This window comes from Mixophyes fleayi, chromosome 4 (assembly GCF_038048845.1).
Source record: "Mixophyes fleayi isolate aMixFle1 chromosome 4, aMixFle1.hap1, whole genome shotgun sequence".
Taxonomy (NCBI): Eukaryota; Metazoa; Chordata; class Amphibia; order Anura; family Limnodynastidae; genus Mixophyes; species Mixophyes fleayi.
In genome coordinates this window covers 334,602,961-334,630,624 of record NC_134405.1, presented here as the reverse complement: position 1 = coordinate 334,630,624, position 27,664 = coordinate 334,602,961, and the positions used below count along the sequence as shown (strand labels likewise).

At 40.2% G+C, this 27,664-nt stretch overlaps 2 protein-coding genes across 4 annotated transcripts; one reads left to right on the top strand and one right to left on the bottom strand.

Annotated features, from left to right (window-relative positions):
* Nucleotides 1-115: 115 nt before the first annotated feature.
* Nucleotides 116-14,169, top strand: LOC142153153 (rho crystallin-like). The gene is made up of 9 exons (XM_075210473.1): nucleotides 116-326; nucleotides 5,182-5,349; nucleotides 5,931-6,047; nucleotides 8,699-8,776; nucleotides 10,555-10,677; nucleotides 11,994-12,103; nucleotides 12,589-12,754; nucleotides 13,147-13,229; nucleotides 13,908-14,169. Exons 1-9 carry the CDS (start codon nucleotides 240-242, stop codon nucleotides 13,948-13,950), a joined length of 975 nt encoding a protein of 324 aa, XP_075066574.1. The 5' UTR covers nucleotides 116-239; the 3' UTR covers nucleotides 13,951-14,169.
* Nucleotides 14,170-14,468: 299 nt separating this feature from the next.
* On the bottom strand, nucleotides 14,469-26,311 carry LOC142153154 (prostaglandin-E(2) 9-reductase-like). 3 transcript variants are annotated; one of them, XM_075210474.1, is made up of 9 exons: nucleotides 25,956-26,309; nucleotides 24,234-24,401; nucleotides 22,255-22,371; nucleotides 20,443-20,520; nucleotides 20,117-20,239; nucleotides 18,893-19,002; nucleotides 17,178-17,343; nucleotides 15,657-15,739; nucleotides 14,469-14,764 (listed from the first exon to the last, which is right to left on the bottom strand). In XM_075210474.1, exons 1-9 carry the CDS (start codon nucleotides 26,040-26,042, stop codon nucleotides 14,722-14,724), a joined length of 975 nt encoding a protein of 324 aa, XP_075066575.1. In that variant the 5' UTR covers nucleotides 26,043-26,309; the 3' UTR covers nucleotides 14,469-14,721. The 3 variants fall into 3 exon arrangements, with proteins under 3 accessions (XP_075066575.1, XP_075066578.1, XP_075066577.1); XM_075210477.1 differs by lacking the exon at nucleotides 20,117-20,239 and having other exon boundaries at nucleotides 25,956-26,311; XM_075210476.1 differs by lacking the exon at nucleotides 22,255-22,371 and having other exon boundaries at nucleotides 25,956-26,311.
* Between the last annotated feature and the right edge of the window lie 1,353 nt (nucleotides 26,312-27,664).

Below are 27,664 nucleotides of genomic sequence, written 5' to 3'. Positions count from 1 at the left end.
TTACTGTGTAAAGTCTAGACTCCTCTCTTTTCATAAACCGAGTGATGACCTTGCAGTTTTCCGCAAACGGTTAAACCCAATTAAGCTTTTTTTTTTTCTGTTCAGGCTTCAGCCCTGAAATCTCAGACAGGGTGTTAACTTGTCAGTTGTTGCCACACCCTCAGCTGTTATCAGCCTCAAAACAGTCTCTATAAAGCCAGGTAAAGCAGATCGCTCACCACACACTCCCAACGGGCAACATGGCTCTCAACAAAGACACCCGAGTCGCCCTAAATGACGGCCACAGCATTCCCATTTTAGGATTGGGCACTTACGCTTCTCCTGAAGTAAGTCATAATTATTTACTAATTTTTTTTATTTTTAGAGGTACAAGTTAATTAGGCGGTTGAAAGAGATCATTGAATCCAAGGTAAAGCAGATCAATTTTAATTGAAATAGATTAGGGCAGTGATGGCTAACCTGTGACACTCCAGGTGTTGTGAAACTACCAGCCCCAGCATGCTTTGCCAGTAGATAACTAGCTGATAGCTGGCAGAGCATGCTGGGACTTGTAGTTTCACAACACCTGGAGTGTCACAGGTTAGCTATCACTGGATTAGGTGAATCCCACCGATTTCTAATATATTCTAATCTACCTGTAACCACCTGGGATTTCCTGCTTTGATTGTTGAAAGGTATTGAGACCAGTTGTTGGTGAGATAACGAACCGGTGTTAATACAAAAATGATCATTTGTTTTAGTCGATAATCACTACTAATCTTTTAAATATTCCTAAATACCCGTTTATTGAAAATTAACGCTTGAGCAACAATATCGTTCAATAAAAAGCCGTTTGACGCTTGTAATGACCTCAATGTCACTTTGCTTTTTCATGAACTCTTTTCCTGCTATTTTCATAATAGTGGCAAATCAAGGATAATATATGCAAGGCAAGATTTATATAATTGTTGCCTGAAGGCACTAAACCATAAGCGTCTTCAACCCAAGAGCGTCACGAGTTAGGCTGGGTGCACACTACAGAAAATTTCTCCCGATGCGATATTGTTAACGGTCTTATCAACGACTGAAAGTCCCGTTCTCCATGTTGATTCCTGCGTACATACTATACACTATAGATGCTCTTCATCTGTTACAACCATCAGCTGAAAAGATTGTGACTTTGCACGCTCCATAGAGATCTATGGACACTGCCGGTGGTGAGTGCGTACACACTGCAGAATTTGCCCGTCATCGTTCCATCATTTATAGAGAGTTTTAGTCCGTTTATAAAAGTCAAATCAAACGATACGATGTGCCTTGGAACAATAAAACATGATTGTTGGAGCGTACACACTAATGCAATATCAGACCTACCTGTCGTTTATTGTGTGATTGCCACGACAATTGGGTGAAAACCCTATAGTGTCTACCCAGCCTCATATCTTAACACTTCGGTGTGTAATTAGTTATCTAGTCCGACCATAACATATGAACAATTTATATACAACGCTTACAGTATATACTGCAAGCTACTAATCAATATTGCTTTCATTAGCCTATCACTGACAAAAGCAGTTATCTGATATAATTATTATGTTATTATATAAGCCTGTATATATCATAACACTAACACTACCAGACTTGTCCCAAGTATAAATACTAATTATCCACAGTTTACTCACAGTTTGCAAAAATAATGACAGCTTGGCAACAATTTATTCATATAGTTTATGGTATAAGATAAACTGCTATCTTGTAGATTGGATAAGAAAATCCAATTAAAAATCAATAGCAACAACAGTAATGAAATGTAATTATATAATTTCTTTGAATTCCCCAACAATAACATGTTGATGCTTTTGTTTTTTCAATTAATTTATTAAAAGCCATGTTGAAAAAAATAAAATCAAGACAGGTTTATATAACGGATATTAATGAAGCAAGTAGTTACTTCTGCAACGATAGTGATATTTTCCGGTTACTTAATTGGCTTTGCGTGAATGCCAAACGTAGGTGAGTTATTCATTCTTTGCATTATCAAATAGTATTAGCTTGTTGCAAAGTTGCATGTGTATATATAATATATTATCTATTATCACGCAGACATAAAAGAAATCCACTGCTAAATTGCTCAATTTTATTTTTCCAAGAGACCCCTCCCTTAGCCTAGATTCATAATAAATTGCATAAAATATTTCTAATAATTGGCACCATTCAATAAAGTGCACAGCAAGTACGTTACAAATGGTGAAACCAGCGGCTGATATAGAAAGATTTTGGAATGCAAGTGATATTTATGTGGCTTCAAAGCATGGGTGATAACAGCGTACCTTGGCACAACATAGGAATCCTGGGGAGTATATTTACTAAACTGCGGGTTTGAAAAAGTGGAGATGTTGCCCATAGCAACCAATCAGATTCTAGTTATCATTTATTTAGTGCATTCTACAAAATGACACCTAGAAAGTGATTGGTTGCTATAGGCAACATCTCCACTTTTTCAAACCCGCCGTTTAGTAAATATACCCCCTAACAGGTAAATATTCATTGATTTCTAAAATACGCGTGCCATCCCAGCAGCAAAACATGCTTCTCTTTAAAAACCAGTGAACTCTGTTTGTTTCTCTATAGGAATCAGTGAGTCCTCCGTTGTGTTGAGTTGCCGATGCTTCCGTAGACTTAATTAATTCCTTACAAAAAAATATATTACACAATTAAAATCTTGTTGGATATACAGTTGTCCAGGGTACGTTGTAATGCACAGTATAACATCAAGTGGCCAATATACCAAAAATAAAGACAGCCTGCAGGTTCCAGACATCATTTAACTTCAACGCCAAAAGTATTGACAGTGGGGACCTCAAAGTGATCAATAGTTTGATGGCCGTGAATGTAGGTCAGTGTGTACTATGAGTGACTCTATAACTGCCTGCAAGTACCCTGTATACTGCAAATATATTTCAAATCAATACAGTGATTTGTATGAGGATGATTTAGGAAATAGATTTAAAATACATAGTGAGCCTGACTTGTTCCGGATCAACACAGTTATAATTTACATACGGTTAAAACAAAACGGACTTTGGTCTTTTTACTCTAAAACTCCAGTAAGTAACTGTGGAGACTGCTAAATGCTTTTTTTTTTTTTACCATAATGAAGATAAATATATAGATTACATGAAGGACAAATTATTGACACTTCAAAGGGTATTTTTTCCTTCCATTAGTAATGTAAATGTAATAAAAATAACTGCTTACACAGAGAAATAAAACTGTGGACTTTGAAGATACTATCTGGTTATCAGGCCAATAAAAGGCATCGTATATGATAGACGATCTGCATACAACGTTCTATAAGTAAAGCTGGGTACACACTACACTGTTTTCATCCAATAATCGGCTCAAACAGCCGACATACGTCCACTCGTTCAAAAGTCGGGTCAGTGTGTGCAGTGATACGATGGTCGAAAGTCTGTCCAAATGGACGATTGTCGCCTCATTTGGTTGGTCGTACCGTTTAATATTTTCGATCCAATCTCGTTTCCGCTGTGTAGTGTGTATAAACTTCCGACCGATCCACAACAGTGAGTACGAAATTACAGTCATTGCTCAGGACAACATGGCTGTAAAAAGTCGCTAAAGGGACGTCCGCTCTTCCCTTTATCGTCCTAAACAAGGCTAGTGTGTATGCAGTCCATGGACCGAGCGATCAGACCATCGATCGCATGTAAAATCGCTTGGCATAAAAAGTTGGTCGAAATTTCTGTAGTGTGTACCCAGCTTTACATTTGTTATTGGGGTAGGGTACCTGTAATGAGGCAAACAGAGGCATCTGTCTCAGGGAGAGGGGAGGAAAATGTAGGGACTATATAAAAAAAAAAATACAAAACTTTTTGCTGTAAAAGTGAGCGTTTTCTATCTATTTGATAGATCTGTTATAAAAGTGAAATTGAATGTTTTATAGACTATGTGACACTGATATAACTGTCCGTGTCGGTCTGTGTAATGAGCATTTATCACTACCGCCCCCGACACTAATAGCATTAGTTGCAATGTGCTACAGTCTATTTGTACTGTTTATACAAGGTATACATTGTAGTTTTTTTGCTTTTAAATATCTCATTTTTACTTTTTACTTCTTTTTTTGGGGGTTTTTGCTATTATTTTTTTTTAGTTACTGATTAAATCCAGGAAAGTTACACATTGAAACAAGACCTCAGCATGTTGGCATAACATCCAGAATGGAATAATTCTTCTTGTATAATATGTCAGTTTTACTCACTGTACAATTGACCTTTAGATCATTACCTTGTAGATATCTACAGAACATGATCTGTTTCCACGGTCAGAGAGGTGTTCATAAACATTGCAGAGAATGTCACAAAACTAGAGGTAGCTGCATCCTAATATCTTCAACTCTGACTTTCGTTGTGTGGACTCAGTTCCTGCAAACAGAATCTTACTGAAACCCTGATCCCACTTCTTCTAATTCCTTATACCTCTTAATGGACAGCAATACCTACACTGAACGCTGGATGTTGTAAAATGTACTATTAAATACAGTATCGTGTTTCTGTCTGTCCCTGTACGGCGCTACGGATACCTAGTGGCGCCCTATAAATAAAAATGAATAATAATAATAATAATAATAATAATAATAATAAACTATACGCAAAACGTAATTCAAAAATTGTGATTGTTGTAAATAAAGCCACGTAGAATGCAAGATTATAAAAAATTAATTTTAAAAAAATGATATCTTGGGGAGGGTGCTGCCTCTGTCGATACCAGATTTGAAAACCTCAGACTGGATACCTCTCATCATTTTAAATGAATGCCTTGTATGCTCCACCTTCTGCTTCATGTCCTTCTGGCTAAATACCATGATATGGTCACATTCAAAAGCATCCACAGTATTCCAAATTACAAAACTGATAAAAAATACTTAGTGCTGTATCATGATCGTGGTCACCACGCGTTTCTCCATTAGTTACTTTGAGGAGCTCTGCTAAACAATTTAAGGAAGAGGTGAAAATGCAGGAGGCAGTACGGGGAATTTTATCAATGTGTTTAGTCGTTTTCATGCATGGTCCTCCAAATTACAGAAAAACCCTGATTCGGAAACTAGCAACCCTGTTAATATTCAATATTTATTTTTGAGTTACTTTGTTGATTTTTCTGTCTCTTATTTTTTTTTTCTAGGTCCCTAAAAATATCGGAGAGGACGCTACCAAAATCGCCATTGATCTTGGCTACCGCCACATTGATTGCGCTTATATCTACGGCAACGAGGTTCAGATTGGCAGAGCCATTCGCGCAAAGATTGCTGACGGCACGGTCAAGAGAGAGGACATATTCTACACGGGGAAGGTATAGTATGCATCTGATCCCCTTTTCTTTTTTACTTATTTAAATGGTAGGCTGATATAATCGATGCCAGTATAATACACAAGTGACGGGAATATATATTGACTCGCGGAGCTTCAATTGTGAAAAAAATGAATGGGTGGAGTCTAAGTCGAAGTGGATGGGGTTTCAAAAAAATTAGTGTGGCTTGGTTGGGTGGATTGGGGGCGTGGTTATTTTGAATTGATTTAGCATGCATAAATGTAGATAGGTGTGTGTTCGTTACATATAAGGAAGCATTGCATTCTGGGAGTTTGGGATATAGAAGCCGCATTCAAGCAATAGTAGTCAGTCAGGTCCTGCGTCTTGATGCAGGAAGACCTAGATATAGGCCTGAACTGCCAATGTAAAATACATAAATCATATAACTGACAAACTAGCTCGCTAAGGAACAGCAACACATATTCATTCAAATACAACTGATCCATCAGCCTTATCCAACAGAATTTCTTGTTAATATCTACTGTAGGGATCTGTATAAACTTCAAAATTTGAGATTAAATTGAATCTTGAATTTCCTGTATACTTTTACCTTTATCTTCTAGCTTTGGTGCACATATTTCTCTCCTGAGCTTGTCCGCAAGGGTCTGGAAAAAACTCTGAATGATCTTCAGCTGGATTACCTGGATCTATTCCTACTGCACTGGCCTTTCTCTCTCAAGGTAGGTGAAATATATAGATCCATTTCCTACTAATATGCCAGGCACCGGGCCTCTTCCTGGTGCTGGCCCCTACCTAAGGGACCAGCAATTTGCATTGTATTGTTGTCACTTAGATGCTTTCTGTATTGGATGGTGGTCTCTAGAATACTCTCTGTACTGTGTTGTATATTGGTCAATAGGATGATCTCTGTATTGTATGTCACTAGTACAGGGCACATTATTAATACCTGCTTTGTCTTACTTCAATACATATCAGTTATAATCATCATCATTTATATAAGAACTCTGCAGCGCTATACAGAGAATATTTGTCATCTATATCAGTCTCTGCCCCATTGGAACTTAATTCCCTAGCACACACACACAGACACCGACTAGGGTTAATTTTGTCAGCAGCTAATTAACCTACCAGTATGTTTTTGGAGTGTGAGAGGAAACCGGAGCACCCGGAGGAATCCCACGCAAACACGGGGAGAACATACAAACTCCACACAGATAAGGCCATGGTCAGGAATCAAACTCATGACCCCAGTGCTGTGAGGCAGAAGTGCTGACCACTGAGCCATCGTGCTGCTCAATTTATCCTTTGATTAATATAATTTTTATATGCAGTCTCCTGTCAATATTGATTAATACCATTTATATGCTGTATCTATATTGTCGTTATTTATTACCAGTAAAATAACATAACTTTACTGCTCAGCTGTCCTGATTCTATCCGTATAGACCTGATTTTGGGGGACTGTCCTGCTCAGCCCTAAACATGAGGAACAGTTGGGATATGGGGTATTCCTCACCCTTCCCTTTCCTTAAATGCTGCAGGAACCAGTTAGAGGTGCGTAGATCATATAAGGGTACAGGAGAGGGAGATGGAGATGGTTGGAGAGAGGCGCTACCGATGTCCTCCATGATTCTGGCCATATCTCCTCCGGTGGCACGGTACTGCTCACATTAGGACCGTCATAATTTTTGGCTCCAGGCCCTAAATTTGTGCCTGTCCTCCTCGCCAAAGTGTAGCTGAAAGGAGCAAAACGTGTCATATAAAAACGTAGGACGAGACCCAATCTCCTCCCGTGTTAAGCTGGTGGAAAACTCAACTTGTCTTGAGCAGTGGATATTTATTTGCTCCCCTCCGCGTCTATACTCACTAAGCCCTCACTCCAGCCAACACCATGTCTATTAAAAAGCACAACACTTCTATTTTCAGTTTATAACCAAAAAGTAGTGTGTATTTTTTATTTTAAAGAACATGGTGTCAATTTAACTTCACTTTCTTCTTCCCCATTGAATTTTCCTCAAAGATCTTTATCCTCAAGATTTCAAGCTGCAGCCAATCACACAAAGCAAATATGCCCTTGACAAAAATAGGGATAGATGGATGGAATCTTCTAAAAAGGAACAGTGGAGGGTGTTGCCCATAGCAGCCAATCAGATTCTAGCCGTCATTTATCTAGTACCTTCCAGAAAATGATAACTAGAATCAGTTGCTATGGACAACACTTCCTCTTTTCATTTTTAGAAGGTTTGATCAATCGACCCTAATAGAGTGAGCTTGAGATGAGGGGTCCTGATGTTTATTCCAATGATTTTTGGGGAGATGATATCGCTGTTTATTGTAAAATGATTGCGGTATTTGTCATTAAAATGCTCAGGGTGAGGGATGTGTTTTAATGAATATTTAAACCTTGCCGTGCCCAGAGGAGTTTTAATCGGCTAAAGAATCAGTCTTGGGCTTGCATCGGGGTCGATGTGACCCTTCGTTCTCTCCGCTGCAGCCAGCAGGGGCGGAAGTAATGCAGGTTACCCGCGCATGACTGGACAACTTGTTTGGGAAATAATTGCAGTAACAGCACTGGATTTTTAGCAAAATAGAAAGTGGTTTGGCAGAGCTCCACCAACAGATGTCACTGGTAGAATATAAAGACCATTTTGCTACATAAAATCAGCGTAAACACATAACAAAATTCCATTTAGCGGATGGGTCACTTCTCCAGATGAGGGTTTTTTTCCATTCAAAGCCTTCCAACGTTCAGACATGGGGGGCGGGTCAATTAAAATGGAGATACCCCATGGGATTGTTTTATGGCGTTACCAAACTATAATTTTTGAATAGATCACATCCCAGTGGTAGGAATATGACTGTACGAACCAATCTGTGATAAGAAAAATGAATCTGCGGAAAATAGTATCAATAACAGGTTGCCCAGATGTCTTATGAAATCAAGGGGACATTATGATGAGCAACCAATCAGATGTCACCTCTAATCTGTCAGGGGGCCAGTTAAATCAAAGATGATGTCTGATTGGCTGCAATGGGTAATAGCACGCAGGTGCTAAATCTCTTTGAATGGGAAAGGCTTGAAAGGGGGCGGTCCATGGCAAGATGGGGGTGAGGCTATATCACAATGGAGGTGTGGCCACACCATGGGGGCGTGTCTCTTCAGAAGCACCACCTCCCTCCATTCATTGAAATCGGGACTGACCCACCTAAATCGGAACCTTTAGGAGGTACGGAGGAAGAGCATCATGTCAAGACAATGCAAACAGTACTTTTAAGATAAAATAAATGGTAATATATTTAAGTCTGATTTCACGCAACATTGTAACATGGCGTAAAACCTATTAACGCTTTGATGTCTCCTGTCGTACAGCCCACAGGCGCTGAGGCTCCCAATGACCCAGACAAACCCTTTCAATATGATCATGTGGACTTTTGCTCTACTTGGGAGGTGAGTTATTATTGGATAAATATGGTTAATTTACACTTCATTCACTAAAAATTAGTGGCACAGTACAGAACATGTTTTATAGTGCTGTGTTGTATTACACTGAATTGTCTTTATTTTGTGTCCAGTGGGAGCTGCCATTTCTGAATAAAACTGCCTCTGAGGAAAACATGGCAACTTCCCACGGTTGGAAACAGCCCTGCCACCCCCCAGACTTAGAAATGTTGTGCAATATTAATTATTTACAGTTATTTATATAGTGTCTAAATATTACGCAGCGATTTATCATTTCTGTTTAATCACAGCACTTCAGTCCCTGTCTCAACGAAGCTTGCAATCTATATATTCCTTACCAGGTGGACGCACCCACAAAAATACTTGGTTTAAACCTACCAGTATGCCTTTAGAGTGTGGGAGGAAACACAGGGAGAACATACATAGTCCGCACAGATAGGGCCCTGGTCGGGATCGATCCCATGACCCCAGAGCTGGGAGACAGCAATACTTACCACTGTGCTGCCCGGATTGCAGATGATATAATTAATAAATTAATAGCTGATCATCGTGAAACAATTTGCAGCCCCAAAGATTTTTCAAGGCATGGAAAACTTTTACTTGCATATCAGCGGCTTTTACTAATGACATATACATGTAAGAGATATGTGTTTAACTTTGTTTTCTTTAATGATCATTTTATTATGTTGGAATCCTGTTATTTTCCTGCGCAGATATCTGAGCACCAGTTCTTTACCAGTCTGGGAACATTTCCAGGCACGTACTCTGAAAAGAAACACATTGTTTGTACGGGCTTGTTTACCTGGTGTAGGTTACAATATATAGAGAATAAAGGGCATTTGTGCCAACATATTCCAGATATGTTATTTCCCAAAGAAACTGATAGGGGTGCGGGTACATAGAGTTTGTATAGCAAGTTGGGAACTGACCCTGTGAGTCGTATAATGTTACACACTCTATGTACACTGTGTGCATGTTATACATGTTTCATTCTTGCAGACCAACCTTTACTCTAAACTAAGCCAACTGGATTTGAAAGTGTTAACAGCGTAATCTAAAGAGAATTTCATCCTCTAAACCTCTAGTGAACTCGTCTCTTATTACAACTGAGCCCAAAGTCTCCCTCCCAGACAGTCTGAGGCTGGTGCGCTCACGCTATTGCCCAGGCTGTCAGGAGGGCATAAGGGGCACATGGGATCAGCTCAAAGAGTTTAAGTCCTGAGAAACAGGTTTTGACTTGAGCTGTTGAAGGTCTGAAACCAAGAGTTGAGGGTCTACTGCCCTGTGCTCAGAGTCAGAGCCAGACCTAGAAATGTTAGCTCTTGGGGCGAGAAGGAAAATTAATGCCCTCTAGTCCTGAACTGTAACCCAATTAAACTACAATATTCATGACCCCTTCCCTTCAGCTTTTGAAACTTTAAATGGCCCATTCAGAATGTCTGGTCAAAATAGCAGAATCTGATTCTGAGATTTGGGATTCCTCTGTACTTGTCTGAGCAGCGATCAACTGAGCGTTTATTGATTGTGTTTATTTACTTACTAACAAATCCATATAACTAGTAGAACATTTGATAACTGCTGATTCATTTGACGTTAGTTACGGAACCCAACAGAATGTTGCTCTGCAGAGAGATTCCGAGTCTTTCAATGGAATCTGGTCACATGATCCTACTTCTGAACTGATCCCTACAAACACGTTCATGGATCGGTTAATATACAGAAAGTCATTGGACTGATAATTTGTCGGTCTGCTCTTTACCCTGTAGGTCCTAGAGGCGTGCAAAGACGCAGGTTTGGTGAAGTCCATCGGAGTATCCAACTTCAACCGCAGGCAGCTGGAACGTCTCCTGAACAAATCAGGGCTGAAATACAAGCCCGTCTGCAACCAGGTACGTCCACCGCCGGGGTGATTCATAGATGCCGGAGCTGCTTCCCGGAGAATATTTTATCGTCGCCATCATTCCCACTTTTTCCGACCTCCATTTACGGTGTCGTTGGCCTGCTAAGATTCCTCTATGTGGATACATAGATGCCCTATGCATAATATAAAAACAAAGGTTTGGAACAATTAAACGGACAGATCTAGGGGTAGGTGACAGAGCAAGAACTGAGGTCGCGGCCCAAGGCTTATCTGTGATTGCCATGCCGGAGTAGAGTATGAAATAGCCACTAATACACTGTGGTCACATGTAGGGGACAATCTGGTGGTTACTTTCTTTCTTGGGGTTTAGTATACAGTATAAATTGCTACTTTAGCCCATTGTTAAGCACACAGATACAAAAAACACTTTATTTTCCACTTGTGGGCTTGGTTTAATAGCCCCAATTGTAATATAGTAATGAGAAATTGACTGTTGAGATTTGATAAGAATAAACTGATATAAAAAGTGACGAGACACGTGTGTGTATGTATATTTATATATACATACACACGCCTGACACCCATATACTGGTATGTTGGCCATTATGAGAGAGGTTTATAAGTTCAATTGTCTCCATATCCTCAGTCCAGTTTAATGATTGACAGTGACACCTGAGCACTCAATTCATTGGTCCGTGGTTAATAAAATGCTGCCTCATCTTTAAGTGATACATTGTTGCTGTTTAACATTCCCTAATAGATTACATATTTTATCTCTTTAACACAGTAAATTGGTTACATTCTTTTTAAGTTCAAAAGGTTCTAGAGCAGCGCAATGTATTGATTTGCGCACCCCCTCCTGCCACTTTAATGATACTCCAATTGCATACTTCTGTGCTCTTCAGCTCTGTGTTTCTATCATCCAGCAAACCTGCTATTGTTGCTCTGGGATGACCAACTTCTCTTCCCTGCATTGGATACAAGCAGCTTCCTGTATTACCCCAGGGCAACTAAAATAACTAGGGGGCTGAAAGGTGCAGAAGGAAGAAGCAATGCATTTAGCAAAATTTGAAGGAGGGCGCTCAGAGTCGCATTAAGATCCCATGGGGGTGGGGGGTCATACTGACCACTGTGCCCTATACTGGAGCCTAGTTTGGGTAATAGATGACCCAGCTATGATGGCATGTACAAGACAATATGTTAAAGTCACCTGAAGATGGAAGAGAAACTTTTACTACTAATTTGGCTGAGGATGATACATATATTATAATGACAAATGAAATACCAGCGTTTGCATTCTGTAAATCTATGCACAGTAGTATATTTATGTTTTACATCCCACAGGTGGAGTGTCACCTATACTTAAATCAAAACAAACTGCACGTGTACTGCAAGTCCAAGGATATTGTGCTGGTGGCATACAGTGTTTTGGGGTCACACAGAGACCAGAACTGGTACGTAAAACGGGGCGTGTGACCATCCGTCTCTACTGCCCTGTACATGTCATAGAGACACACTGAGGCTGTACACATTCATCCAGTTTTATAGACAAGCTAGGGACATACCAAGGGCAGCTTAGATAGTGTTTTATATTCTAATTTTCAGTTCTGTCCTTTGAACTTTATTAAAAACATATTTATGCCAGTAAAACGAACGGAGGAGATGAAGTGCAGAATTAATGATTTAGGGTTGTATTCTGAGGTCATGGCGAGGGCATTGTTCATGGGAGCGGAAGCTGCAAACCGTCTATGCTTAGCTGCCAGCGGAGTGTGGCCAATAGTCTGATGGGTAAAATATAAAGACTTAATCATTAGTGAGATTATGGAGGGGCTGTATCACAATCCTCCATCTATGTCCCTAGTTGTGGGGGTGACTACTGAGGAACCTAGTTTGGATTTGTGACTTAATGCACCCACTCTACAATTCACTCTCCCTGCAGGGTGGACCTGAGCTGCCCTGTCCTCCTCGAAGACCCAGTGCTGGCTAGGGTGGCAGCCAAATACAACCGCTCCCCAGCGGAGGTGGCCATGCGTTATATCCTCCAGAAGGGAATCGTGGTCTTAGCCAAAAGTTTCAGCCAAGCCCGTCTTAAGCAAAATCTTGGGGTAACTACAGACTGTCATTACTTGTTTCTGCGTTACGTCTTCGTCAATGTTTCGCCCATCTAATGGTGTTATTCTCCCTGTCCAAACTCAGTATGTTCTTTATTTAGGAGTTCTGCATCCATGGAAATAAGTCATGTTTGCCTATTCTCTCTGCAAATCCTCCAGGACTCCGGGGAGTTACGCCACCCTACCGGATCTTGCTTCATTTTCTTTGTGATTTGGCTGATGATGCTGTGTGTGTGTAGGAGATGGCTCAATTTTTTAAATTACATTAGGGTCATAAGTGCAATTCTCTGTTAAGCGCTTACACATAGCTGGTTCTCTCTGAAGCTGCTGAGTGGTCATTAGTATTCTATTTATTATTTCCTCATCTGAGGTCTTCTCCCTCTCAGGTCTTTGATTTCGAACTAAAACCTGAAGACATGAAAACTCTGGACGGTCTGGATAAAAACCTTCATTATGGACCTTTCAAGGAGTAAGTTGCCTCTTCTCCAAATGTCCAAAGTATACAGATGGGGCCGGGGGCAGTCTGAGGGGGGTAACTGCAGCAATAAACGTTTTTTCGAGAAAGTTCGTGCAGGAATTGGGGTTTCTGTAAGTTTTGCAGATCACCAGGAAGTAATGTATGTTAATGTTAATATGTATCTGCCGAGAGGTGATTGCTGTAGGAAAAGAGTAACGATGCTCCGAACGGTCGTGGGACGATACTCAAATCGGGCAAAATTAGAAAATTTTCTGGAATTTCTACATTTTTTAATCGATTATCAGAAATCTAGAAAGCTTAACATCTTTGCACATAATCAAATCAGCTTGCACACATTCAAACTTTAAACTGATAAAAGTTTAGGCTTTTTTTTGGCAAACAGCGACCTTTGAACTGCGCAGTAGTGTTCAAATTAGTGCTAAATGTTAATATATATTTTTTTTATATTTAAAAATATTATTTAAATAGTGTTTTCACCCCCTCACAGCAAAAACAAAACCTGTAATTTGCAGCCAGTTCTCTATATTTAGCGGTTTAATACAGATACTCTATTCAATGGCAGTACTGACACTTTATTCAGCAAGAAGTCTCTTTTGGACAACAGAGGGGCTATAGACACAGTTACACCTCTTTAATCCCAGATTTACCTCTTTTTTTTGCCTCTTTCAGGATGAAACAACACCCAGAATACCCATTTCACGATGAGTACTGAAGACTGATAGGAGTTACACCCACAGTCTCTAAGAAGTCACTTTCTGTATTCTATATGTGAAGCTTCAGCATGAGGTAGATTGGAAACAAAGAGAAACAACACGATTATTTGGTAAACTAACTTAGTATTTATAAAACATAAACCCCTAGATGGATAACTTGTGTATACTGGCATTGTATTTACATGAATAATAACCAATAAATGAAACGTTGAAACAGATGCAATCTGGAAACCTCTCTTTATTATGTGTATAGATAAACACAGGGAATTGGATAGTGCATTTTATTTATTATATCTATATAATCAATAGACAGGCCCCTCTCGCTTGTGCTGCCAGTAAGACTTCTGCAGCAGATTACATTGGGGTCACTTACTAATCGCAAAATGAGCTTCGGTCCCTCAACCATCTACAAAGGAAAAGTGGAGGTGTTGCCCCTAGCAACCATTCAGATACTAGCTATCATTTATTGGGTACATTCTAGAACATGATAGCTAGAGTCTGATTGGTTACTATGGGAGATGTACGGTTATATGGTACCGCCAAGTGGTCTAAGACTCCAATTCGTGACAACAGTCTGATATGAATAGCTCTGAGCTTCCTCCTGCAGTCACTGAACTAGGAAAGCGTTAGATAAAGTGGAACAGGGCGCAAGGAGTGGCTGCAGGATGTCCCTGTCCATGGTCTAGGAATATGCGATATATAATGTTTTATCTTTATATCCAAACAAAGCGTCTGATATGTTGAGATAGGGCCGGTTTCATCTGCGCTCTTCAGTATTCATCATGGAAAGGGTACTCAGGATGGTTAATCCATCTAAAAACAAAAATATAACAGAAATCAATGTATTTATTCAGTCTTGCATTCAGTTACTTAGTGCATTCTAGAACAGCGACAGCTAGAATCTGATTGGTTGTTCTGAACAACACCTTCACCTAAGTTAGGTACACACTGGAGAGTTTTCTGACCAATCTGTTATCTACAACGATTGTTCCTACGACTGAAGGTCCGATCGCTCGGGTGAGTCATCCATACACACTACACTCGATTTACCTTCAGATCTGTGCTCTTCAATCTGGTCCTATAGTCATTTAGAGAATGACAACACAGTAGTCATTCATTCCTGTCACACTGATTAACCGCCTTGTTATAGCTATCCACATGTCATAACGAATTTAGTTCGCTGCTGTGACTCTGAAACAAAATATTCAGTCTCAGAGCGAAGGAACAAATTATTCCATCTACAGCACTCACTAAATTTAGTCACCGGGACATGTTCATTGCCGCCATCGGCTGAAAAGACTCTGTAACCTCTATGGAGATCGTGATCTTGAGTGTGTACACACTGCATGATCGGTCGGTGATTGGAGCGAGATTATTAAACAGTGCGACCAACCAAATAAAAACGGCAATCGACACTTTGGAACGACTGCCGTTCATCGTGTAAGTATACACACTAATGCCGTATGCGGCAGAGCGGTCGTTTATCAGGTGATTAACCCGATTGTTGGCTGAAAACCCTCCAGTGTGTACACAGCCTTATTCTTTTTAGCAGGTTTGATAAATCTACCCCTCAAACATCCCGCCCCTCCTTACAATACTGCAGGATTTCCTAATCCTAAATGAATGCTCATTGTGCGAGTGCGTTAGGTCACATGACACTGCAGCTTAAGTCATTGTGTAAACATAACCCAATGATATCACTTACTGTCTGGCTGCAACGTAGCGATAGTTTCTGTTGAGAGATTCCAGTGCTTTCAGGTCTTCCGGTGATAAGTGGAAGTCAAAGACCTGAAAAATGATGAATAGAACATTAAGCTAGAATAAGACAATCTGTGTTATCTTTAAAATTTGTCAAAAATGTTCCAAACAATATGTAACATCAATTTACATAGATAGTTAGAAGGAAAACTATTCCAGTCTTTTCTAGGTAAGACGTTGGGTTTGAACTAGTAAGGAGGGAATATTAGTGTAATATTAAATATAGAGTAGTAGTATATTGAAGAGTGTAACAAGTAATAATACAGTGATTTATGGTGCATATAGATACTAAGACACAAGTGTAGTGCATTATATTATGATGTCTCTTGTAATATGAGACAACACAACTTCCTATATGACGTCTTCATCAGTAACAGTTATAGCTAAGTTGTTGTATCCTGGTTAGCTTTTATCAACCCATAGGGGCATATCATCATCATCATCATCATTTATTTATATAGCGCCACTGATTCTGCAGCGCTGTACAGAGAACTCAATTACATCAGTCCCTGCCCCATTGGGGCTTACAGTCTAAATTCCCTAACACACACACAGAGACAGAGAGAGACTAGGGTTAATTTTAATAGCAGCCAATTAACCTACCAGTATGTTTTTGGAGTGTGGGAGGAAACCGGAGCACCCTGAGGAAACCCACACAAACACAGGGAGAACATACAAACTCCACACAGATAAGGCTATGGTCGGGAATTGAACTCATGACCACAGTGCTGTAAGTCAGAAGTGCTAACCACTGAGCCACCGTGCTGCAATTAAGACTGAACATCGCGGCTACGCTTTTTTTTTGTTAATACGCTACCGTAACATCGCGGGATCCGCAATGTTACGGTAACGCGGAGTGCATTCGGATCCGTTCCGAGGGCACTTTGCACTTTATTGAATATTCCTCTTATAATTCAAGAGTCCAAAAGACATAAAAAAATTAGAGGGAAAGCCTTAAAAAAAGACTCATATACAAATAGTAAATAGCAAATAGTTTAACCACTTCAGCTCCATTTTGAGATGTGTTCATTCAAACTGCCGTAACTTTATTAATTTTTAGACCACGCAAGTAAATCACAAGTTAATGATCTATTGATTTTTTTGCAGAACAGATCTGGATTTCTTTTGATAGTACATTTGAATAAATATATTTTTATTTTATGGGTGATATATATAAGAAAATATTCACTATTATATGAAAAAAATACACGCTTCCATTGTGTTTTTCAGTGTAGTTCCCTTGAGTATGGGAATACCAAATATGTGGGCTCAACACAAGGTCCCAAGATGTATATTTTAGTTCTAATAAGGAATATAATTATTGGTGGTGGGCGGCCGGGGTCAATATACGGCAACTGATATTCTGTGCGACACTCGAGGTGTCAGAGTGAGCTGTTTAGGGCCAAAGAGTGATATAAATTCTGCAGTTATCCGTCATCGGGGTTCCCCATAATGTCCAAAACCAAACCTGAAAATTGTCTTTGATCCTTGTAGGATTGAAGCTCTTGGCCAGAACAACAGCTCCGAGCTGAAGGAAATATCGTAAGGCCACCTGAGCAGGGGACTTGTTGTGTTTCCCGGCGATAGCGACCAAGACTTTATCCTCAAGGACAACTGGTGAATGTTGGTCAATCCTGAGAAAGAGAATAGTCTGATATTGCTGTAGGTAACAAAGAGTGTGATGCAATTATAAACATATCAGTCATTTCATGAACATTATTCAGTCAAACAGAGGCTTTACTCACTCTTTAAAAATGAAGTTTTTGATAATTTCCCCAATTAATAATATAATTATTTTGAACCCATCTAGAACCCCCAGTGTCAGTGTTCCACTGTTCAAGAACCCCCGGTGTCAGTGGTCCACTGTTCTAGAACCCCTATTGTCAGTGTCCCACAGTCCTAGAACCCCTGGTGTCAGTGGTCCACTGTTCTAGAACCCCCATTGTCAGTGTCCCACAGTCCTAGAATCCCCGGTGTCAGTGTCCCACAGTTCTAGAACCCCAGGAGTCAGTGTTCCACCACTCTAGAAACCCAGGTGTCAGTGTTCCACCACTCTAGAAACCCAGGTGTCAGTGTTCCACGGTTCTAGAACCCCTGGTGACAGTGTTCCACAGTTCTAGAACCCCAGGAGTCAGTGTTCCACCACTCTAGAAACCCAGGTATCAGTGTTCCACGGTTCTAGAACCCCTGGTGTCAGTGTTCCACAGTTCTAGAACCCCTGGTGTCTGTCTTCCACTGTTCTAGAACCCCTGGTGTCAGTGGTCCACGGTTCTAGAACCCCATTGTCAGTGTCCCACAGTCCTAGAACCCCCGGTGTCAGTGTTCCACTGTTCTAGAACCCCCGGTGTCAGTGGTCCGCTGTTCTAGAACCCCCATTGTCAGTGTCCCACAGTCCTAGAACCCCCGGTGTCAGTGTTCCACTGTTCTAGAACCCCCATTGTCAGTGTCCCACAGTCCTAGAACCCCCGGTGTCAGTGTTCCACTGTTCTAGAACCCCCATTGTCAGTGTCCCACAGTTCTAGATCCCCCGGTGTCAGTGTTCCACCGTTCTAGAACCCCAGGTGTCAGTGTTCCACTGTTCTAGAACCCCAGGTGTCAGTGTTCCACCGTTCTAGAACCCCAGGTGTCAGTGTTCCACAGTTCTAGATCCCCAGGTGTCAGTGTTCCACAGTTCTAGATCCCCAGGTGTCAGTGTTCCACTGTTCTAGAACCCCAGGTGTCAGTGTTCTACTGGTCTATGACCCCAGGTGTCAGTGTTCCACTGTTCTAGAACCCCAGGTGTCAGTGTTCCACTGTTCTAGATCCCCAGGTGTCAGTGTTCCACTGTTCTAGAACCCCAGGTGTCAGTGTTCTACTGGTCTATGACCCCAGTTAAAATCTACTGCAAAGCATTAGCTATGACTAAAGTTATAGGAGGTGAAATTTTAGATGACCTTTACCTGTTGTTTGCCTGTTATATTGCTTATAATTGTACATTACAAGCTGTCATGGTAGGAGAAAAAAATATGAACCATTCGGAGATGACGAGAGCAATATGTTTTTTTTTTTACTTGTTTTTTCAGCTTTATAATAATAAAATCTTTCACTGGCCCTTTAAATAATTGTCCATATTCTGGACTGCTTATGATAAAATTGATAATGAATCACTGATTGTAAACAGAACATTATGACGTTGTCCGTTACCATTTATTGTCCCTGCTGGACCCGAGCACACTGTATCCGACCAAAACGATATCGTGAGATCGGCAAAACTCCAGCAGTTTCCTCTGACTCAGGTAAATGTGACATTCCACCTGTAGGGGGCAGAAGTGACCTGATAAATCCAGGACCAGAAAGTAAACAATAAACTGTAGATGGACCCTTCATACAACTCCATCTATACGACCGGCTCAGCTTTGTTACTGCTTTACTAAGACACAAGAGAAGTGATCTATGGGGGAGATCTGCACCAAATTGCCTCTTACTGCCCATACACATAGCTTACACCAGTATTTTGAGCTGCCCATATTTAACATGTGAGATTAGAGCTTCAGAGCCAGATCACGGGGGACCACGGGCAAGTGCAGTACAGTAAGGGAGTGTAGCTGCTTCTGATTGGCTGATTGTGTCTTGACTCCTCCCACAGACAGTACTTAATTCATTAGTGTGGCTGCTATGTTAAATGATCATCTATTTGCATTACTTAAGTCATGTTTGTATTTGTACTTCAGCAGGAAATACGATTCACATTTGATTTTTAAAGTGTAAAATAAAAGATATTCGGATTTAATTTAATTTGTATTTAGTACTTGTATTTAATTCATACTTGCCAACTATCCCAGAATGTCCGGGAGACTCCCGGATTCTGGGAGTGTATAGCAGTCTCCAACATCTGCCAACTTCCTAGTGAAGTGGGGAGAATTAGGTCCAAAATGCCGCGATTCTCTGGGAATCGTGGCATTTGACCCCGCCCCCCACTGTAAAATGACGCGTTTGCGTCATTACGTCATAGGGGGGCGGGCCCAAAATGACGGGATTTTCGGATACCCGCCCCTCGCACGCCCACCTCCCCCCGGCAGTTCCCGGACGTCAACAAGAAGAAGTTGGCAAGTATGATTTAATTATATTTTATATGGGAATTGAAACATTTATAAATAACGCTGTTCAGACATGATTCTCTCTTATGTATCTGACACTTCAATACATTATATTATATTGTGTACAAATAAGATAATGCGACTCATTAACTACTACTACTTGCGCATATGCTAGTGTAAAGCTGGACACACACTGCGATCCGTACCACTGAACATTTGCACGCAAATGCAATCTTTTTATGCATGCATCGTTTCCTGCTTACGGCGCAAATGTGTTACACTCTATAATAGCCCCTGAATGTCCTGGAACTCGCTCAATAATTAATTTTACCTGGTTACAGACCGGTTTGTACTTCAGCCCTGGCTTGTTGAGAATCAATTCTAGTTGTCTGCGATTAAAGTTGGACACTCCTATAGACCTTGCTAGACCGGCATCCTTACATCTCTCCATGGCCTGAAAGAGCGAAAGAACTTAGGTTTATGGACGAAACTATTTACCGCTTCTCTCCTGCATTCAGTTATTAACCGATAAACAGAGCAGACGCTAATTATTCAGAACAATGAATGAAGCCATCACTGTGTCGTTATATTGTACAGTGCATGCGTCTATCACAACATATGTGTTTATATCACTCACCTGTCTGTGAAATAACTCACCTCCCAGGTGTCTCGTAAATCTGAATGGTGGAAAATTAGTTGACCGTTTTCGTCCATCGGGAATGGATCATCCCCAGGCTACAAAACACAATCCCAGCGGACCGATGAACAGTGGATGTTAATTGGAGCACTCAGAAAATTTTGTAAATGTTTCCGCGGTGACACCTCTGTGATGGAATTGTAGATGGAATGTGGAGTAAAGTGGACTGTGTACAGGACTGGGATTAATAGACAAACCTGTCATACAATGCAGGGAACCCCAAATCTGTGTATATGCCCAGTGGTCGAAGTGGAAATTTATAAGTGGCGGTATAGAAAATGTGACAGGAATGTAAGTGATTGGAATGTGATAGTGTTACAATGAGGGGAGTAGGAGTGACGGTATGACATACCCCATGCACCCCATACTTCTAACACTGTGTGTATATATATTGTAACAAAGGGAGGCATTAATCTGACCAGATGCAGAGAAAGCATACAAGCAGAGTAAGACATTGGCGCAGTTATGTACCTAGATTGAGGTTAAACAAGGTAAAGACTTATGTATAGTTTAAAGTTTGGTTAACTTACATGATTTGAAAGCTCCTTCCTCTCAGCAAACAGACAGGGTGTGTCTGTTAGTGCAAACAGAGCCAGTGATGGGCGTTTCCTCTTAAATGGAAGGTGGGTGTGTCACCTGTCCATCAAGCTAAGGCTGGGGGAGGAGTATCATGCATAAAAGCTTGCTTGTGCTATTTGTTCCCTGAGACCAACGCTGGGGAAGCTGGCTGGTCTTGAGAGAGAGCTGGTCTATGGCTAGCTAGTGTTTAGGGTCTCCATAATTGCTGTGAAATTCATATGGTGTCAAATACATTTTTTGACAATCCTGACAATAAAACTACATAAAAAGAAGAAGTTGTTCGTGTTTGCTTCTGCAGTAGCGGGCTCTTGCCACAATATATATATATATATATATATATATGATATATAAAGGGCTGTGTGGAGCCCGAAACGTTGACCAATTTTTAATGGAATAAATACTTTAATATTCTGGAAAAGTCCTGTGAGTGCATCCTAATTATACTATTTTTAACATTCATGTTATTGGAGTTCCTGCACCCAGGCTGGAGAAATATCTACAAACATGAGTGCCTTTCCTGTTATGTGTTTTATATATATATATATATATATACTGTACAATGAAGGCAGTAGAAGTGGCGGTATGACATACCACCGTATACCAGCCCACTTTTACCACTATACTATACCCCCAAAGCCAACATTTGTTGTCACAGCTTAATACTTGGGATTCATTCCATTGGCAGTGTAGCGAAAACTGTACCAATCATGCAAATGCATTTGCCCAAGCCCAATTAGTAATCACAAGGCTCAGAGGGTGATTCAGGCTGAGCGATCCATAATAACACTTGTTTCAGAACCAAAACCACTTATGCAAACAGGGGGCCATTGTCCTTCTGACAAATGCAATCACTTTATTTATTTTTTTGAATACTTTATTTTTGCAATGGTCAACGGTAAATATCAGACAAAGAAGTACTGAGGCATATGAACAATCAGATAAAACAATAAGCATCTTAAATGCAATCATTTTAATATTAACTCTGGGCATATGAAATAAAACATGCATCTTGTTCCCTCTAGTTATATTGGAGTATAACAATCTATATTTTTGTGGTGTTTTTAATAGTACTTATAATGGACTTCAACTTATTGCAAAAACCCATCAAAATCAATATTACCACCGCTAAAGTGAATATTAATTTATATGATTAATATTAGGGTAATAATTTAATTGTGCACTATGGATGCTACCTTCATTCCAAGAGGTAAGTGAATAATGAACAGGTCCATGTACTCCAGCTGTAGATTTTGTAGAGACTCCTCCAGGGCGGGACGGACGAGCGCGGGGGCGTGGAATGTACTCCAGAGCTGGCGGGATATTACAGGAAACTATCATCAGGATACGTCTTAATATACACGTACAATAAAATATTAATTTATCATAATATGTGACACAGAGACCATGAACATCCCTGTGTAAATCCACAATGTATAGTATACAAAAGTCATAACTCCCCAAATTATATGACTGGGAATTGGGACATTTACACACCCTTCAAAAAAAGGCGTCACGTTAAGGCCACGGAGGTAGGCCTAGCGCTTCTGAAGCGCGAGCAGCTATTGCTACTTGATTGAGTAACTTGTCATCATCATCATCATCATCACCATTTATTTATATAGCGCCACTAATTCCGCATCGCTTACTTGTCTCTTGTATACTACCATCGGTGGGCAGCACGATGGCTTAGTGGTTAGCACATCTGCCTCACAGCACTGGGGTCATGAGTTCAATACCCGACCATGGCCTTATCTGTGAGGAGTTTGTATTTGCGTGGGTTTCCTCCAGGTGCTCTGGTTTCCTCCCACATGCCAAAAACATACTGGTAGGTGAATTGGCTGCTAATAAAAATTGACCCTAGTCTGTGTGTGTATATATTAGGGAATTTAGACTGTAAGCTCCAATGGGGCAGGGACTGATGTGAGTGAGTTCTCTGTACAGCGCTGCGGAATCAGTGGCGCTATATAAATAAATGGTGATGATGATGTGTGCAGCCTGTAGGAGTACGACAGTGTTGGTTTTTATATTGCCTTTTATTTACAGATTTTAAAAATGGCATTTGAATTTCATTGATAGAATTTAGGTTGATGAGGCAGCCGTTTTGTGGGACGATCCAGTATTCAGCCATTCACTAGGTAATAGGGATTATTATTATTTATTTACCTATTTATAGGGATCCAACAGATTCCGCAGCGACGGGCAATCGTACAAATACAGATAAGACAGAACTAATGCAGGGTGCAAAATCCAAAGTACATGAAGCCATTACACAGATGATTGTGAGCAAAACTGTAGGGACTCGTATAGAATGTAGCAAAAAACATGACAAGACCACATATGACGCACAGTATTATTATTATTGTAGATTTGTAAGGCGCAACAATGCTGCGCAGCGCCGAACAGTAGGGAAAGCAGGACACACATATAACAGGGACATACAAGGTAGACAAAATAAATGCAGACATGAAAACAAAGGGTATGGAGGACCCTGCTCATTAGAGACCTTACATTCTAAGTAGAAGAGGGCACAGCTGAAACAAGAGGAGCGAGTGTGGCTCAGAGTAGAGATTGCGACACTTGTGTGAATAGTGTTATCGGGGATAAGGTCACCTCTAATAAAGAGATGGGTTTTCAAAGAGCATCTAAAGATTTGAAGGTTGTGGGAAAGCCTGACTGAGCGTGATAGGGAATTCCATAAGTGGGGAGCAGCACGGGAGAAGTCTTGTAGGCGGGAGGGAGAGGTGGTTACCAGAGACGATTATTAGGTGCAGGTCAGAGGTAGATCTAAGAGGGCGGGAGGGAGAGTATCTTGATATGAGATTTGAGACGTATGCAGAGGGGGTTGTTGATGAGGACTTGTAGGTAAGGTTTGTAATTTGTATTGGCTTCTGAAGACCCAGAGAGCCAGACATCAGACCTTACATTCTAGAGGAAAGGGAGACACAGTAGGAACTACTAAAATGCAGACGGTGGGCAAAGGAAGACGAGGTGATGGACGAGAGAGGGTTGGATGAGGGACTGCCGAGGCACGAGGCACAAAGTTCACCTCTGTATGAAATTAAATTATTTTCTCGTAGCTATTCCTTATCTTAAATTAAGTTTATAACTATTGCATCCTATACCCGAGCTATATGGGTCAGTGAGTAATAACACAATACATCTATCTATTTACCTTCCCGGTGTAAAACAAGTCTTCCCTTCTCACTGTCCCATCTGCAATTTTCGCCCGGATGGCTCGGCCAACTTCTGCCTCGTTACCGTAAATATAGGCACAGTCAATGTGCCGATACCCAACCTCAATGGCCACTCTGGTTGCTTCCTCGGCCAGACCCTTGGGACACTGAACACAAAGACAACAATGTCATTTAGAACAGAACAAAACTGCAAAAAGACAGCGCAAATGTCGAAAAAGAGAACTTATGGTGACTGCGTCTCTATTATCTGTTTTTTTTAAAAAATATTTTATGAGATTTTTATGATTTATTAATAAATAATGTTTGCTTTATTTACCGTTTGCAGCATTTGTTTATTAACATTGTGCCATCTGTGTTGGATAGATTTATTTTTATTTTGGGTATATTATATATATTATATATTAGAGCGCTGTTATTGATGTGTTGGTTTTGTAATGTTCTTCACGTTGACAGGTTTTTTTGGCAACCTCTAGAATAGCCGCAGCCTTGACCCAATGGTCCAATATATGTTATAGATTTTTGATTGTATATTTAATTAATCTCTGCGCCTGATTAGTTACGTTTACTGACATAATTGGGAACGTTCCTTTTTACCTCTAGCAAATTCTACTTAATTTACATGTTTAAGTAACTTAAATTGTAACACGGGCCCATAAAATAAGTACTATCTATCAATGCAGCCCCTTATGTAATATAACAATTATATATAAATATTAACACTGCCCTCAGACAATAAAAAGTTGTGCACCCCTGGTACATAATATATATTTATATATTTGTGAAAAAAAGCAAACCAGTGACCTTAGTGAATCACACATTTCTGTACAGAATATTTATCTCTCCTGGGGGTATATGTATCAAGCTGCGAGTTTCCGGCGGGTTTGAATAGTGGAGATGTTGCCTATAGCAACCAATCAGATTCTAGTTATCATTTTGTAGAATGTACTAAATAAATGATAACTAGAATCTGATTGGTTGCTATCGGCAACATCTCCACTTATTTAACCGCTGATATAGTTTTCTCTTCTAATGTATCATTGGCTGTACCACATTATATAAACTGACTGGTTTCATTTTATTGAAAACATGTTACAAGCTGCTGGATCCAAAATTGTATTAAATTAAATCAAAATCTAAAACTATGGAACCCTGACATCTCTGCGCCAGTCCAAAAGGGCATTTAATGCAGAAACATTTTTCAATATGACCCTTAAATATTCTTCATTTGTGTTTTTAATATTATTACAATGGCATTAACAATGAAGGAAGGTGAGGAGAATAATTGTATCCTTTTGAATTATGATACTTTCCCTTTGGAGAAACCAAGTTTATTCATCTTACTATATAGTGTTAGGTTTAGTACAAAAATCATAACTACATGACTGACATATTTAGAATGTTGATCACAAATGATTTTGAATGATGGAAACAGTAACTTTAATTACATCATCACTTGTCACATACACCCTCCCCCAACTTATAAGTCTCCCAAAGTTTCTGAATAGATCATTTTATTGTATACACAGAGTGTTAGGATTGAGTCATAAATTATGAGCAAATACTTAATCACTACAAATTTGTGTCATATTTTTATAAAAAAATGTGTTATAGATTTAAAATAAATTATTTTGAAAATCAATTTCTATTATTTTATAGAATAATCTGATAATTTATCAGAGTTATAATCGATATGTACTCACTTCTTCGGGGGCGTAGGTACCAAAACCGATCACTGGGATTTTCTGTCCGTCATTCATGACAAGGAAGGATTCTGCGTGGAGATCCATGTTTACATGTGTGGTAACAACACAGGTGTAATGGAGATATGTACGTGTCTGTAAGATTGATGGCTTTTATAGACTTAGAGTACAAACCTCCTGTCCTGTTAGTATCAGTCACAGATAATTTGTTACTCCCAAAAATGTGGAGAAAACAGTTTGCACTGTGCTCAGTCCCACCTGGTCCGATTTTAGACCTTGAAGTAATTTTACAGATTTTTCCCAACTAAGATTAACAGAGAAACACAGAACAATGCAGCGTCGTTGTGTCAGTGTGGGGTGTCCATCCAGGACATTGTAGTTATGCTTTTTCCCAGCTGACACTTTTGCCTGATAAGTTAGATACACATTGCAGAAAATTTCTCCCAATGTCATCTCTTTAACAATTTTAGCAATGACTGAAAGTCCCGATCAGCAGCCGATTCCTGTGCACACACTATACACGTTTTACAAGATTTACCGTCAGATCTGTGCTCTTCATCTGTCATAACCATCGTCTGAAATGGTGACTCTGGACACGCCATAGAGATCTATGGACATTGCCGGTCCTGAGTCTCTACACACTGCAGGATTGGAACGACATCCTTCCACTGTTTATAGTGATTTTTAGTCAGTTTATAAAATCAGATCAAACGATACGATGAGCTTTGGTACGATAAAACGCGATCGTTGGAGCGTAGACACTAATGCGGGATCAGATCTAACAGTCGTTTATACGATTGACATGATAATCAGGTGAAAACCCTGAGGTTAAATGTACTAGACAGCGGTTTTTGCAAGGCGCCGATATTCAAATTTAAAACGGCAAAACTTGCCTTTAAAGACATTGCCGTTTCAAATTTGCCCTGCAAAGTCGTCGAATAAGGGCGACTTGCAAAAACCGCAGTTTGATACATTTACCTGCCGTAGCCTGTACCCAGATATACAAGGTTAAACTTATTTCGAATTGCGTAAAGAACTGACGCATTTGTACCAATGAAGACTTTTACAAATGTGGCACTTAGTCCTAATTACAAATGGAGAGGCGGACACAGTAAAGATGTATTTGCACAAAGGCGGCTCGTGAATTTTTGTGAATCCATGCATATACACCTGCTAAGCGACGTGTCTTTTGGACCTGCTAAAGGATAGGTGCAAACACAAACATCCAGGTCTACCTACATGCTGCTCGTGCCAGAGCGTTAGTCTGTGCTGGATTAGGGCGCTTATCCACAATATATATCTACAATAAGTGCAAACACACACTAATGATGGTGACTTGGCGTAAAACAGGTGTTGCGGACCAGTAAAGATTTTCAGAGCACCGTATAAGGGCGGAAATATGATATTTTCGCGTGCGCTTTTTTTGAACAGTAATTTACACTCATTTTGCGACCATCATTTCATCACCCCCTTAGTGACCAAAAGCTCCACTGTCAGATTCTTTCCAACACTTTGTACCTGAAAGTTAGTACAAAAATTCTGCAGCAGAAAAAGAATTTCTTACCGGAAATCTGATGTTATAGTTTGGCCCAAAAATGAATTTGTGCTTTAACACAGCGCAGTATAAACTGTGTAAGTGTTGACGTGCAGTTGAATTGCACGAGTTTTCACGCTGCGTTAACTAAAAACGGTCGCTATAGCAGTTAAAA